This window comes from Rana temporaria, chromosome 4 (genome assembly GCF_905171775.1).
Source record: "Rana temporaria chromosome 4, aRanTem1.1, whole genome shotgun sequence".
Classification (NCBI taxonomy): Eukaryota; Metazoa; Chordata; class Amphibia; order Anura; family Ranidae; genus Rana; species Rana temporaria.
The window spans coordinates 341,782,648-341,799,606 of record NC_053492.1 but is presented as its reverse complement, the minus strand read 5'-3'; the positions used below and the strand labels follow the sequence as shown (position 1 = coordinate 341,799,606).

The 16,959-nt window shown below is 45.0% G+C and overlaps 1 protein-coding gene across 2 annotated transcripts in view; it reads right to left on the bottom strand.

The window, feature by feature from the left end:
- LOC120937509 (interferon-induced, double-stranded RNA-activated protein kinase-like) overlaps window positions 1-16,959 on the bottom strand; it is a 349,209-nt gene that overhangs the window by 328,683 nt on the left and 3,567 nt on the right. The window contains exons 1-4 of one of the 2 annotated variants that reach the window (XM_040350787.1): window positions 14,849-15,281; window positions 12,105-12,233; window positions 2,131-2,254; window positions 1,060-1,163 (exon numbers count right to left, since the gene is read on the bottom strand). In XM_040350787.1, coding sequence (XP_040206721.1) covers window positions 1,060-1,163; window positions 2,131-2,254; window positions 12,105-12,208 — 332 coding nt within the window. In that variant the 5' untranslated portion in view covers window positions 12,209-12,233; window positions 14,849-15,281. Of the gene's footprint in view, window positions 1-1,059; window positions 1,164-2,130; window positions 2,255-12,104; window positions 12,234-14,848; window positions 15,282-16,959 lie in introns of those variants that run through there. The other variant, XM_040350786.1, reaches the window with a different exon arrangement.

Below are 16,959 nucleotides of genomic sequence, written 5' to 3'. Positions count from 1 at the left end.
CACCCAATAAGGGAAGTTTTGCTTTTCCACCTCCTTCCTTTCTCCTCCACCACTTTTGGAAACTTTTATCTTTTGAGGGGGATTAGGTACCTAGTTTTGACAGGTACCCACTCCCACTTCTGCCCGTATGGACCTAGGCGATCTGAGCAGAAGTTTGGCCTCCTCCCCTTTGCCCACAGCCTTCTGGGACATATGTCCAAGAAGACTGCGGGATCATTCAAAAGGTGCAGCTAACACGTGCACAGTGAGAAGCTGGTTGTGCATTCGCAAGCCAGCTTTCCTTAGTAAACATGCCGGCGCTGGGGAACCACAGACCAGCAAAGAACCAGGTTGGGATGGGCGCTGGATCCCTGGACAGGTAAGTGTCCTTTTATTAAAGGTCAGCATCTACAGTATATGTATAAAAAAAAATATTTTCCTTGTTTTAGAGTTATGAAAAAACACAATAAACCCCCTAAGGGTGGGACTTTGAAAGCGACCACAAACAGAATTAATTTTATATAAAAGTATAAATTTTATTAATTGTACAATTATCTTGTACAATTAATAAAATGTATACTTTTATATACAATTAATTCTGTATGTGGTCGTTTTTAAAGTCCCACCCTTAGGTTTTTTTTATATCTATTAGGGATGTGGTGACCATCAAACAGTTACAAATCTGTGAATGCTGTTTTTTTTCTTGTTTTAGAGTTAGGGAGGAATACAACCCGTCAGGTTTTTATTGTTTTTTTTTTTTTTCAACTGGTGGATTCACGTTCCTTATTTGTCCTGGTGACCATTGATTCCAGTACACAAAGTGACTGAAAATTACAGAGTTTACAGTTGTCACCAGAAAAAGAATTGAGGTTAGATCTTTCAGTGGGGAATCCACTTGAAGCAACATCTAAGATGGTACCTCCCCTCACTATGCAGAGATTTCCAGGACAGAAAATGAAGGGACCTCGTCCCAGTGGAACATAAAAAAAAACTGATGGTTCTTAACCCTTACCTACTTTTAAAAAAATGAAAAAAAATGGTTATACATACATTTTACTGAGTTACAGAATTGTTACTTACTCAGGATCATGTGAAGGTCCAATGCGAGCAGCCTTTACAAAGTTGAAAGTCCAACCTTTTTTCTGACAGAATTGGCTTAGTAGGGAAATAAAATCAGGCTGAAACTACACAGAAAAAAAGAAAAAAAAAAGTCAGTCATGCAAAAATTAATTTATTTTCTATGAAATCTATACACAATAAGTTAGTTAGTTAGTTTTTGAACAGTAGTTTTACTGTACATTAAAAGTATACATGTTAACAGGGCTGCTGTTAGAAATCATAGGGTACAGCCTACCTGATAGCCCCCTCAAAATATTAAACCAATATCTTTACAAAAAAAAAATATTATTAGAAGACACAAACTAACCTACAAAATTCCTGCTAAATCTAAAAGGTAAAAAGGTATTAAGGTAATAAATAAAGCTTCGTTAGTAAATGAGGCTTAAGGCTCATTTACAGAGGTTTGTGGCCTGTACTTACCTGAATCCCTTTCACCTCCTCGGCACGTTCCCAGCGTCCTTCTCTCCACGGAGTCCCAAATTTGATTGGCTAAACTGATAGCAGCGCAGCCATTGGCTCCCGCTGCTGTCAATCAAATCCAATGACGCAGGCACTGGGGGCAGGGCAAAAACTAACACACGGCGTCTATGGACGCAGAATGAATGACTCAGGAGGGCGCCCACAAGGTAAACCCCCCCTCAGAAGATCGTTTCTTCTCCTAGGGGGTCACCTAATGTGGGGAGGAGCCACGAGAGCTGCCGAGGGACCCCAGAAGAGGATGTTCGGGGCCACTCTGTGCAAAACGAGCTGCACAGTGGAGGAAAGTAAGACATGTTTATTATTTAATTTTTTTAAACAAACCTGTAGTATCACTTTAAGTCTGATGTTAATTTGCAGTGTGAATGTTATGGTATTATAGGTAGAAAATTCTAAAATCTCTAGAGACCTAGATGTGCAAAGTACAGTAAACTGGGTATAGAGAGATCAAATATTTATAGACAATAGTCACATTACCTCCATCCACTAAATGGACTTCACCTAAGCAGGAAACCAAATGAGGATCACAATACAAAGCTTTTCTCCAAAACTTACCTCAGCACCTTCATATCCTAGAGATTCTAGTGCTTTTTTTGCTGCTTTGTTCTCCGCTTCCTTCTTTTGCTTTCCTTCTGCTTCACCAAGCAATGTGTCATCAATAAAGACTTTACAAATGAATCTTGAAGAATAGTTAAAAATGGTCTTAGTTCAGCCTGTTTATTTTTTTTTACAGATAATTAAATAAAGAAAAAACACATTATACCTATATAATACTTGCAACTATAAAATTGTACACCAAGCTCTTGTTGCCATGTTACTGTCTAGGCACGTACCAAAGAGATATATTAAAAATATTTACACTGACAAAGTAAACCTGTGCCTAGGAAAACATAAAACGATGCCATTGCCTATCTTGCCATCTGAAAAACGATCTGCCTGGCTTTTGTGCTGAATTCAAAGGCTTAATACTATTTGGATAACTTACCCAAGTACAGTGCAGGACCTAGATTTTCCATAACCTCTTGGCTCCAGCCCTGCTACAGGAACAGCTCAAAGGTCACTTCCTTCCCTGAACTCACCTGGCCTATCTTTGAGCCCGGGACCACTGTGGAGGCAATTCAGGATGCCTCAGGGCAGAGGAGATCAGGAACTAGTAACCCCAAATCTCCTTCTACTAAAAGTAAACCTGCAAGTGCACTTCTGGGTTTGGAGTTGTTAGAAACCCAGCATAGCTGCCAGATGAAAGAGAAGATTGGGGACTCTCTGTCCTCCATCTGCTTGAAATAGTGACAGGCGAGAGACATCAGGAGTCTTCATGACGAGGACCTGTCACTGCTATCCCATAGAAGGCTTATCAGACACTTTACGATAGTAGCAAAATAATATGTGATAAAAGGATAAAAAAAAAAAAAAAAAAAAGGAAGATTGTAAGAACAAATGGGAGGGGGATTTGTATCATGTACCATACTCCAAAAAAACATAAAACATTTCATAGCCGTACATTATAGGACAAAGGCTTTTAGTCTTTACCATGGGACATCCAAAAGAGGTCCAACTGAGGAGTGGGTAGCACAGCAACAATGCATAAAGAAAGGCTTGATAGAAATTCAGAGAGCAGCCGGTAGCACCTTACACTCAAGAAGCGTAGATATTGAGAAGAGGCCTGAATATCCACCTAGTAGGATTTAAAGCTGAGCTCCAGTCATATTTATGAAAATGAAAAGTCAATAGCTACAAAACTGTAGCTGCTGACTTTAAATAAACAGAACACTCATCTGTCCCAGGATCCAACACTGTGCTCCCCTGAGGGGCATCTTAAAGTGGTTGTACACCCTGTACAACCACTTTAACCTACAGGTAAGCCTATATTAAGGCTTACCTATAGGTGCTGGAAAAATCTCCCGTGTAGGTTTAGGAGATATTTACAATGTCCCCCTACAATGACCTTTTCTGCGCATGAGCACTTTAGAAAGGGCACGCTGTGCAGTTTCTAGATGGGGCCATGCCGTGACTGGCAGCTCCCACGCGCATGCGCAGGAGTGACGTCACGCGACTCCAGCCAGTCACGGAGCCGGAGTCCGCGGCCCCGGAAGGATAAGTGCTGAAGATGGACGCTTCCAGCCAGCGGGGACATTGCAGGCTTCAGTTTCAGGTAAGTGACACATAAGTGACACATAGTAGCCCATTATGCTTTACCTTTGCAGGGAAATAAAGAGGAAGTAAAACCCATCAGGGTTTACTTCCTCTTTAACTGTGGGCACTTGGCCGTGACGGCTTTCGGCTTCACAGCCGGCTGCCCACCAGACTGCATATTTTGAATGATCCTGCAGTCTTCTGGGTCCTGCGACGTGTCCCAGAAGACTGCAGGGAGGGAGAGGGGAGGACAACTTCTGCCTGCAGGCGATCCATGCAAAAGTGAGAAGGGGAACATGTCAAAATTAGGTACCTGTTCCCCCTAAAAAATGTGCTACTCCCCACGTCCCCTTTTGAGTGGCGTACCGCTTTAACAAATGTGTAAACAGAAGGCTATAAGGCCAACAGATGTCCTCTAACTCTAACAAATGGGGAATGCCCCAACACTGGGAGAAAGGCTTGGAGCAAGACTTGGCTGGTTTGAGGGCCATGTTTTCTTAAAAGAAATGTTTCCGACTTAGATTTGAAACTGGAGGTTGAGAGGAAAGACTGGAACCCTTTCTAACTTGAATATCCCATGACATGAAAGGGTTGAGTCCAACAATAGACATACTAGGCCTCTGTAAAGGTGCATAAGTGAAAACCAGTACTTCTTAAAGTGGAGGTCCGCCCACCGCTGCAAAAATTAAAAGCCAGCAGCTACACATACTGCAGCTACTGACTTTTAATAATAGGACACTCACCTGTCCTGGAGTCCAGCAATGTCTTTTATGGCAATGTAAAACCTGCTTGATGTCAACACAGGCACAAAAAAAAAAAAATTGGAATGTAACTGAAAAGGTGTTAATCAACCCTTAATGCTTAATTCCCATCAACACTTAGGGGACAATGTTGAAAAAAAGGTCACAAGTAGGGTTGCACCAATACCGATACGGGTATTGGTGCCGATACCATTTGCTCCGATACCAGAAGTGACGTCTCCTTCTCCCCTCTGGCCGGTTTTCTTCTTTGGTGGGTCCCGCCTCCTCCTCCCCTCTAGCGTGTGTTATAGATGGAGGAGGGCCTGTGTCGGTGTGAGGAGATTCTGCGGGGCAAGTTTGAGGAGGGGGTGGAGGGGTTAATGGTTGGTGTGTGTGGAGGGAGCAGGTGGAGTCAGTAGGTCAGTATTGGTACGGTATGCTGCTGTGAGGAGCTCCGGGAAAGATACGGAAAGTTTTGTGGAGTGCAGAGCGGAGCCGGGCCCAGGATGCTGGTGAAGGAATACCAGACCTGTATGGATGAGGTGGATGAAGTAAGCGCACTAAGACCTTCTGTGTATGTGCGTGTGAGGCTTGGCTACAGCCCGACAGGCTCTGTGTGTAAGTCAGCCCCAATAATTGCCTTTATGGGGCTCCTCCGCTCACACACACACACACACACACACACACACACACACACACACACACACACACACATATATATATATATATATATATATATATATATATATATATATATATATATATATATATATATATATATATATATATATATAAAATTGTAGCAGAGTGCCAAGAGACAGCCGGAAAAAGTCCTGTTCGGGGTTTATAAGTCTCCCAGGCTCCTCTCATACACGTTCAGGGATCTCTGATTAATGGTCCAGTTCCGGTCTTGGTCCTCTCCCCCAGGCTAATTTAAACTCACCTGAGACAGACAGCCAGTGCTCTTGGACTGGGAACCTCAGACAATTTCTGTCTAGGGGAGCAAAAGGTTGGCAAAAGCTATGTATGTGGAAGCTGATAAGCTGTAGGCTTGCTCAGCCTGGTAGTTATGATTTGTAAATATTGTATAGTTAGTGCTGAGATGCGGCTAGGTTTTTGTTTGGCTATTTTTGTTCCTATTTGTTTTTGGAACACTGTACAGGACCTGTATATAGATTTGTATATATCACAAATAAACACTGCACCGTTTGTCACTACTTCACTGGATTTGGTATCTGTGCCTGAAAGACTGCTCATCCCAGGGAGCTTTGTACCTGCTACCTGTCCCCCAGATTACACATGGTGGAGGCTGCGACCAGCAGTAGCAAGTTACTACTTAAAAGGCCAGTAGCTAAAGTGACTAAACATGGAAGAAAGCCTCAAACAAATGTTGTTATCCAACGCTGCACAACAGCAAACTAACACTATTATACAGGAGCAATCACAGAGGCTGTTTAAACCAGCTAGCAACTCAAGAAAAATCGGATAGGATAACTAAGGTTGCGGAGACGTTAGCGCAGTGGTCATCTGCTAAAATTAATGATGTTGGAGACAAGCCCTCAGTCATCCATGTGGGTCGATTTCTTTCCAAGAAGATGATGATCCAGAGGCCTTTCTGCTAACATTTGAATGCACAGCTGAGAGGGAAGGTTGGCCTAAAACCCAGTGGGCAGGACTGGTCACCCACTTGCTTTCTGGAGAAACGCAGGAGGCCTAATATGATCTGGAGTCGGCAGAAGCAGGAGACTATGAAAAGGTCAAGCAGGCAATCTTGGCGCGACTTGGTGTCACCTTGGCAGTTTGAGCACAGTGGGTCCACAGCTGGATCTTCAAAGACCTAATGTTCGACCTAATCCACCTGGTGCAGAAATGGCTTCCGGCGAAGTCCCTGTCTGGGCCACAAATAGTGAAGTGTGTGTACATGGACCAATTCCTGAGGTCACTACCAGTTCCCCTGCAGAAGTGGGTGAGTCAAGGAGACCCCAAGTCGGCAAACAACCCAGTGGAGCTCATGGAGAGATACTTTGCTGCAGAGAGCCTAGTCACCACCCCTACAGCCGCACAGACTTTACACCCAAAGCCACGGTCACCCCAGGCAATCAGTAAGACTGTTCCAGGAGATAGGGGGGAGGATTTCTGGTGCCAGGACTGAAGTTTGGCGTCCCAAACAAGGGAAGCCACTGCATGTCAGCAAACCAAACTGGAGCAACATCAGGTGTTTCCGTTGCCACGAACTGGGACAGGTGGCAGCCACCTGTCCATTGACAGATGAACCCATGCAGTGTGATGTAGTCAGCAAACCAAACTGGGGCAAAATCAGGTGTTTCCGTTGCCATGAACTGAGACATGTGAAAGCCAACTGTCCATTGACAGTTGAACCCATGCAGTATGATGTATTTTATAAAAGGAAGTCTATGTTTGCTGCTGCTTCATGCGCTGCATCGCCAAGTGTAGGAAAGCACATACACACACACAGTGACTGTAAAAAAAAATCTACCCCTACTTAAATGTCCAGTTTCTGTGATATAAAATAAATGAGACAAAGATGAATCATTTCAGAACTTTTTACACCTTTAATGTGACCTAAAAAAACTGTACAACTCATTTGAAAAACAAACTAAAATCTTTTAGGGGGGTAAAAATAAAAATAATGTGGTTGCATAAGTGTGCACAACCTCTTATAACTGGGGATGTAGCTGTGTTCAGAATTAAGCAATCACATTCAAACTCATGTTAAATAGGAGTCACCTGCCATCAAGTGCCTCTGATTAACCCCAAATAAAAGTTCAGCTGTTCTAGTAGGTCTTTCCTGACATTTTCTTAGTTGCATCCTATAGCAAAAGCCATGGTTCACAGAGAGCTTCTAAAGCATCAGAGGGATCTCATTGTTTAAAGGTATCAGTCAGGATAAGGGTACAAAACAATTTCCAAGGAATTGGATATACCAAAAAATATATAAAAGCTGCGCTCTTAAAATAACATATTAACCAAAATGGCATTGGTCAGAAGTAATCTTCCTTGTGCTGATTTTTATTTTTTTGTAACCGATGCTCTAAAGATATCCATGTATACTCACAGATAGATTTATTATAGCTATATAGTTGGTCACATAGTTATTCAGGTGGAAAAAGGGCACAAGTCCATTTAGTTCAACCAATAGAAATAAATAAATAACCACTCAGGCCAGAAGAAGTGTGCGGTGGCGGGGCTATTTCTTCCTATTTCTACAGAATGCTTTGGGTCTCCACAAACTGTCCCCAGCCTGCACCCTCATTAGTCAGCGGCATCCAACTCATTGGACCTTGTCAGCCTGAGCGGGGGCCCCTAAGCATTTATTGCAGGTTTCCTTTATAAATAGGTTAAAAGGTAAGGGTCATAACGCTGAAGCTTGGGGTACACTACTAATAACTAGAGGTCGACCGATATATCGGCCGGCCGATATATCGGGCCGATATTCAGTCATTTTGGAGAAATCGGCATCGGCTCGATTATTATCCAAATGTGGCCGATATTTAGCAGATCTGCATCAGCAGAGTGTGGAGAAGGAAGGAGGAACATGGGGTTCCCCCTCCCTTCTCCACACTGTCTGCAGAGCAGTGCCGTGTGTGTGAAACACTAAGGAGATAGAGAATGGAGCTGTCGGACTGATGTCGGGGTGGGCGGGACTCAGCTGTCCAACACCAGCCAATGGGATGAGATCATTGGCTGGATAGCTTCCCACCCCGGGTCCCGCCCACCTCCAACATCACAATGAATCTGAGCTCCTCTCTCTCTCTGCTCTCACAGTTTCACAGCACATAATGTAGCTGATGAATGAATGAATGAATGAAAAACGTATAAAGCGCGGCGCATGCGAACTGAATAATGTGTGAAACTCTCTCTGCAGCACCATGTGAAACTGTATGGAGAGAGAGAGGAGCTCAGATTCATCGTGATGTTGGAGGTGGGCGGGACCCGGGTTGGGCGGGACTCAGCTGTCCAACACCAGCCAATGGGATGAGATCATTGGCTGGATAGCTGTCCCGCCCACCTTCAACATCACGATGAATCTGAGCTCCTCTCTCTCTGCAGCACCATGTGAAACTGTATGGAGAGAGAGAGGAGCTCAGATTCATCGTGATGTTGAAGGTGGGCGGGACAGCTATCCAGCCAATGATCTCATCCCATTGGCTGGTGTTGGACAGCTGAGTCCCGCCCAACCCGGGTCCCGCCCACCTCCAACATCACGATGAATCTGAGCTCCTCTCTCTGCTCTCTGCAGCACCATGTGAAACTGTATAGAGAGAGTTTCACACATTATCAGCTACATTATGTGCTGTGAAACCTGCCAGTGCCATCTGCTAATGCCAACCAGCCAGTGCCATCCAGTGCCACCTGCCAATGCCATCCAGTGCCACCTGCCAATGCCATGCCAACTAGTGCCACCTGCCAATGCCAACTAGTGCCATCTGTTAATGCCATCCAGTACCACCTGTCAATGCCATCCAGTGCCACCTGCCAATACCATCCAGTGCCACCTGCCAATGCCATGCCAACTAGTGCCACCTGCCAATGCCAACTAGTGCCATCTGTTAATGCCATCCAGTGCCACCTGTCATTGCCATCCAGTGCCACCTGCCAGTGGCAACGCCATCCAGTGCCACCTGCCAATACCATCCAGTGCCACCTGCCAATGCCATCTAGTGCCACCTGGCAGTGCCAATGCCATCCACTGCCAGTGTCAACTAGTGCCATCCAGTGTCACCTGCCAGTGCCAACTAGTGCCATCCAGTGCCACCTGCCAAGGCCATCCAGTGCCACCTGCCAGTGCTAACTATTGCCATCCAGTGCCACCTGCTAATTAGTGCCACCTACCAGTGCCATCTGCCAGTGCTAACTATTGCCAATTAGTGCCACCTGCCAGTACCAACCAGTTTCACCTGCCAATGCCATCCAGTGCCACATGCCAATTAGTGCCACCTGCCAGTGCCAATTAATGCCACCTGCCAGTGTCACCTTAGTGCCACGTGCCAACCAGTGCCACCTGCCAGTGCCATTCAGTGCCACCTGCCAGTGCCATTCAGTGCCACCTGCCAATCAGTGCCATCTGCTATTGCCAATTGGTTCCATCCAGTGCAACCTGCCAGTGCCAATTAGCGCAACCTGCCAAAAAATAAAAACCGGCCTATAATATTGGCCGCAAAAATCGGCATCATATATCGGCCATCGGCCGCCCCAAATTCTAAATATCAGTATCGGCCAGAGAAAAACCCATATCGGTCGACCTCTACTAATAACCTTGGACCACATAGTATGACTCTTTAACCTTTAGTCAGTTTTCTATCCATTTACAAACTTATTTTTTTAAGCCTATAGATCTTTTATAGAGCTTTTGCACAGTCCACGTATACTATACTCGTTTATCTAAGGCCGCGTACACACGACCGGTCCATCCGATGAGAATGGTCCAACGGACCGTTTTCATCGGTTCACCGCTGAAGCAGACTGATGGTCTGATGTGCATACACACCATCAGTTCAAAAACCGATCGGGTCAGAACGCGATGACGTAAAACACACGACGTGCTGAAAAAAACGAAGTTCAATGTTTCCAAGCATGCGTCGACTTGATTCTGAGCATGCGCAGGTTTTGAACCGATGCTTTTGTGTACTAACCATCGGTCAAACAGCTGTCCATCGGTTCAATTTTAAATCAAGTTCTCTCATTTTTGTCCGAAGGACAACAGACCGATGGGCCGTACACACGGTCGGTTTGGACCGACCGTGTGTATGCTGCCTAAGTTTTTTGCTTCCTTCCTAATGAAAAAAAATGTATTTGTTTGACAACTTTGGTCTTTCATGAATCCATACTGTCTATTGCCTAAAATACTGTTTTCTAGCAAAAACTCTTCCATGTGGTCTTTTATAAAACTATCAAATATCTTCCGGGCCACAGAAGAAACTAACCAGTCTGTAAATAGTTTGATCGCATTTTAAATATATGCATCACGTTGGCCTTGCTCCAATCTGAGTCATTAAAGAGTCTCAAAAAATGTGAAACCATGGCTTTGACATAAAAGAGCTCAACTCTGAGGACACATGGATGTAAACTATATCAAAGGGCCTGCATGTTCAGACCTGAACTTTTACCATTAACATATTTAAAGAATTTGAGGGTTTTCCTACTTTCTTTCACAACCTGTTGTTCATTTTGAATTTGTGTGGCTCCGATTTCCTATTTATGCTTTTACACTAGAAAAACTTGTAGGCAGTTTTGATGCCCTAAATAACTGCCCTATGCTAGTTCACATCTTTTACGCAGGACACTTCCTCGTTTTCCTGGTCTTATCATAGCATTAAATATTGTGAAAAATGTACAAGTAATCTTATATGAAATAGTTATTCCTGCCAATGATGGAAAAAATTGTATGGCCAATATTTATACAGGGAAAAGTCACCTCTTTGCCCCTGGAGCCTAAAGCTACATGCATACTATGCCTAACGTTAAATCTGGCCCTGTGCATACTCCAATAAATGAGAAGCATGTGAGCATTTTCCCAGATCTCCAGTCCTTCTACACTACCCAGACTGACATTACAATTAGGGTTGTCCCGATACCACTTTTTTAGGACTGAGTACAAGTACCGATACTTTTTTTCAAGTACTCGCCGATACCGAATACCGATACTTTTTTTTAAATGTGTCCCCAAATGCAGCCATGTCCCCCCACAAATGCAGCCATGTCCCCCCATATCCAGCCATGTCCCCCCCATATGCAGCCATGTCTCCCCATATCCAGCCATGTCCCCCCCATATCCAGCCATGTCCCCCCCCATATCCAGCCATGTCCCCCCCCATATCCAGCCATGTCCCCTCCCCCATATCCAGCCATGCCCCCCCCCCATATCCAGCCATGTCCCCCCCATATCCAGCCATGTCCCCACCATATCCAGCCATGTCCCCACCATATGCAGCCATGTCCCCCCCCATATGCAGCCATGTCCCCCCCCATATCCAGCCATGTCCCCCCCATATCCAGCCATGTCCCCCCCATATCCAGCCATGTGCCCCCCATATGCAGCCATGTCCCCCCATATGCAGCCATGTCCCCCCATATGCAGCCATGTCCCCCCCCATATGCAGCCAATCCATGTCCCCCCCATATGCAGCCATGTCCCCCCATATGCAGCCAATCCATGTCCCCCCCCATATCCAGCCATGTCCCCCCCCATATATGCAGCCATGTCCCCCTTACCTGCATGCTGCTGCGCCGCCGCGCCGCTTCTTGGTTAATACGGGCGGGGAACATTACAACTTTCATTTGAATAGCTGTAGTGATTCGCGCCGCGCCGCGTATAGACACTCCCCCTTGCTCAGGATTGGACAGTTCACCCGAGCAAGGGGGAGTGTCTATACGCGGTGCGGCGGGAAACACTACAGCTATTCAAATGAAAGCTGTAATGTTCCCCGCCCGTATTAACCAAGCGGGGATGCGGCGTAGCGGCGGCGAGTATCGGATCTGGCATCGGGGGCATTTGCGGGAGTACAAGTACTCCCGCAAATACTCGGAATCGGTCCCGATACCGATACTAGTATCGGTATCGGGACAACCCTAATTACAATAGTGTACCGTAGACATACATGCAAGAAACATATGCAAAAGTCTCTGGAACTGTACCTGCGGTCATGAGAAGGTCCAGTGGGTTCACAAAGAAACATGGGTGTTGATTTATTTGTCAAACAGAAGTTTAAAAGCAGTCCTTTGTAGTTAATCTTTGCCATTGTTGTTGAAAAAATAAACAGGAATCTGTAACCAGAAAACAAAATGAGATGAGAGATACTGTCCATTTTTTTTTTCTTTGGCCAAGTGTTAACACATTTTAACAACAAATTTCCCCCCAAAAAACAACATTTTCAAGTAGGCACATGCTGAAAACACCTGCTTTATAAGTTCTTAATAATAAAAAAAATAAAATATGCAATTTTTAGGGTCACTAAAATATTTTTTTTTTAGCTAAATAGCTTCCTTTACCTTACTGCAGTCTTGGTTTCATGTCCTCATTGTTCGTTTTTGCTCTAATCCTTCTCTGTTCTGAACACCTGGTTGTCTGTTTCCTGATGAAAAAAGTCATGGGAGCTTTCTCTCTGTGGTCACTAATCAAGGAGGTGTGATTACTGTGTGTCTAAAACCCCTCAACACCAATCAGTTTCATTTTCCAAACCATCACTGCCCTGTATTGGCTCTGTGCAGCAGAGAAGCAGGAAACATGCAAAAACAAAACTGAAACTACAGGTACATTATATGATTGATTTTTATCTATTTTTAATCATCTTTAAAAGGAATCAGTTAACTATTTTGGCCCAGATTCACAGAGAGCGGACGCACATTACGCCGCCGTAGCGCAAATAATTTACGCTACGCCGCCGCAGCGCAGAGAGGCAAGCATGGAATTCACAAAGCCATTGCTCCCAAAACTGCGCTGGGTTTCAAAGGCGTAAGTCAGCGTAGGTGGAAGTGGGCGTGAGCCATGCAAATGAGGCATGACCCAATGCAAATGATGGGCCAGTTTCAGCATACATGTTCGGTCGTGTGTAGGCACGAGCGGGCCGAATTCCAGCAAACATTTGCCCGCCGGGCCTTTTCCCAGCAGACAAATATTCCTGGACGTGTTTTAAAACCGTCCGCTGGAATCCTGCCCGCTCGGACATGTACGGTCGTCAGTACAGACCTACCGTACATGTCCGAGCGCCCGCCGTCCCTCGCATGCGTCGAATGACTTCGACGCATGCGTGGAAGCCTTTAAATGGCAGGCCCGCCCACGTCGCCGCGTCATCGCCGCGTCATCATCGCGGCGACGACGCGGACACGCCCCGCGTAATGTTTACGCGCGGACTTCTGTACGATGGTTAGTACAACCATCGTACAGAAGCCCTCTGGCAGGCATGTACGGTGAAAACGGTCCGACGGACCGGTTTCACCGTACATGTTTGCTCGTGAGTACCCGGCCTTAGTGTTAAATGGTTTGTCTCAACCCTCTAACTGGCACTTTTGCTAAACAGAATGGTCTGTTAAAGGAAATTGAAAAAGAACAAACTTGATCCTTGATGGATCAACAGGTGAAGAAAAAAAAGGTCTAAAAAACAGCCATTGGTAAGCTACATACTGTACATGCTTTTGGATTTAACTAATTTGCTGACAAAGTTGTTCTTATGCTTTTGTGCCTACATTGCTAAAAATCATTTTAGACCCTAGTATGACATAAAAACCTGAACTTTATATATATCCCCCAAATTTCTGAGATGGGAACAAGGGACACCTATTAGCAAAAATATCGGTATAGGACACCTCTGCCACGCCCCCCTTAGAGAATTGTAAAAAAAAAAAAAGGGGGGGGGATTGGTTAAACCCACAAATACTTTTTTACTGCTACTATTCCTTTATATTTCAAATTTTACCACAAGGCATACAGTGTAAGCCACATTCTCTAGTAACCAAAAAAACAAAGATATATAGTAATAAAGAAATTACCGTATTTTACGGCGTATAAGACGACCTTTTGGATGCAAAAAAATGCATCCAAAGTTAGGGGTTGTCTTATACGCCAATGACAGTCTCTGTCTGCTGCGAGCATCCATGATTTAAAAGCCGCGCCTCCTCCTCAGATTGTTCCGTGATAGGCGGAACACAAATTTTCCCAGCAGCGCCTCTGTGCTGTGTTCCTCCTATCACGGATGCCTTCTCATCCTCGGACGAGAGGACGTCCGTGATAGGCGGAACACTGAACAGAGGCCCTGCTGGGAAAATTTGTGTTCCGCCTATCACGGAACAATCTGAGGAGAAGGCGCGGATTTTAAATCATGGACGCTTGCAGCAGACGGAGACTGTCATCGGCCTGGAAGCCAGAATCTGCAAAAAGTGAGTGATGGCACAGTGGGGGGCAAGTGATGGCACAGTGGGGGGCAAGTGATGGCAAAGTGGGGGGCAAGTGATGGCAAAGTGGGGGGCAAGTGATGGCACAGTGGGGGGCAAGTGATGGCACAGTGGAGGGCAAGTGATGGCACAGTGGGGGGCAAGTAATGTAATAGCACAGTGAGATTTGAAAAAAGCCTGTTTCTGTCAGCGGTTCTGGCTACCCCTCAGCTTCCAGAAAGACTATTAGGAAGGGGGTAGTCTTATATGGCGAGTATATCCCAAAACCAAATTTTTCCTGGAAAAATAGGGGGTTGTCTTATACGCCGGCAAATACGGTAGTCCAACTGAAAATGTGACAAATATCTTAATTTCAACAGTGATCTACTTGGTTAACATCATCCTCCAATAAAGTGCTTGGTGCTCAAAGGCTTGTGATAAAAGTGCTGGAGTGCTCCAGGTAGACATGACGTGCAGTGTGGCACACACACCCCACTTACACCCCTACTCACCAGAAGAAATGGACCCTGAGCTTTTCAGTCTGGGGGTCAAACTCACTTATATCTGGCGGTGGGGGTACCACAGATCTTCTCTTTTCTTTCTATATTCCCAACTTGCTGCTTGTATATAACCTCAAATTTCTACCAGGCACAATAAAAAGAGATAGTTCTCATAGTGTAGTATTTTAGAATTTAATAAAAACGCAACATAAAAATACACTTAGAGTTTCAGACCTTAATGACGTGCTGTGGGAGGAGCGAAACACATTTCCACAATTTCCAGTTCCCTAACCATCGATGTCCCTTCCGCCAACAGTGAAACGCACGCGGCAAACCCTGAAGAGCCCTATTACCATGCAAAGCGTGTTTTTGTCTGAAACTCTGTAAGTGGTAACTGAAAAGGTGAGGGTCCATTTCTTCTGTTAGGCACCCAAACAACAAGGATAACTTGCCACAACAGCGCCTGTAAGTCTTGTTAACTTGAACATTTTTACTGGAAAGTTGTACACTTGCAGAGCACTTGAAGCACAAGTTCTAGTTGAAACTTTTCCAATTTGTAGCAAATTTGTGTGGCAAGTCTCTAGCAAGAGAAAATTTGCAGGGGTGAGTCTACAGCAAGACCTCTGCAAGTTTACAGCATGAAAATTCAGCCACAGTGACCCCTGTGGTGGGATGACTATTGCACAACATAACTGAACCAGAACTTGCAGCAGACTTGCAGAATGTTTGCAAAGAAAGTTGATCTGGAGTCATGCAATGCGGACTTTATGTAATTGTGCAACAAACTTGTGAAGCCTTGCAAGTTTAGCAATAGCTTAGCAAGTCAAACTTGCAGCTCAATTGCTTGCTATCTGGGTAGGAGTACAAGAGGGATGTGTGCCACACAGTGCCCCCTTATTGCCCTCTGTGCATCCCTCCAGATCTGGTGCCAGTCTGTGTTGGTTGGTCTGCGCTCTGCTGACATATGTTTTGTCTCCAGCTGAGCTGCCTCCCCTCCTCCACCCCCAGCCTGGGTAGACTAAAGGTACCAGCAGGCCAGTTTCTGCCCTATTTAACCACTTCCAGACCTTAGGTGTTTTTCAGATTTGGTGTTTGCAAGACTAAAACAGTTTTTTCTGCTAGAAAATTACTTAAAACCCCCAAACATTATATATATTTTTTTCTAACACCCTAGAGAATAAAATAGTGGTCATTACAATACTTTTTATCACACCGAATTTGCGCAGCGGTCTTACAAGGGCACTTTTTTTAATTCAAAAATAAGACAACAATAAATTTGGCCCAATTTTTTTATATATTGTGAAAGATAATGTTACGCCGAGTAAAATGATGCCCAACATGTCACGCTTAAAAATTGCGCCCGCTCGTGGCATGGCGTCAAACTTTTACCCTTAAAAATCTCGATATGCGATGTTTAAAAAATTCTAGAGGTTGCATTTTTTGAGCTACAGAGTAGCTCTAGGGCTAGAATTATTGCTCTCGCTCTAACGATCGCGGCGATGCCTCACTTGTGTGATTTGAATACCGTTTTCATATGTGGGCGCTACTCGCGTATGCGTTCGCTTCTGCACGCGAGCTCGTCGGGACGGGGCGCTTTAAAAACATATTTTTTTTGTTTTCTTATTTATTTTATTACTTTTTACACTGAAAAAAAAAAAATATCACTTTTATTCCTATTACAAGGAATGTAAACATCCCTTTTAATAGAAAAAAGCATGACAGGTCCTCTTAAATATGAGATCTGGGGTCAAAAAGACCTCAGATCTCATATTTGGGCTTAAATGCAAAAAAAAAAAAAAAAATTGGAAATGTCATTTTTCAAATGACAAAAAAACAAAAATTGTCTCTTTAAGAGGCTGGGCGGGACTGACGTTTTGACGTCACTTCCGCCCAGCAGAGCTATGGGGACGGGCGAAGGAGATTTTTCCTTCAGTCTCGTCCCCGCTCAGCTGCCGAACGGTCCCGATCACCTCCGCCGCTACCGACGGCTCCGGTAAGCGGCGGAGGGTGCGGGAAAGAGGCGGGCCCTCTCCCGCCACCGATAACGGCGATCTTGCGGCGAATCCGCCGCGGAGACCGCCGTTATCATTTACCAGACCGCGCACACTAAAGATTGATACCTC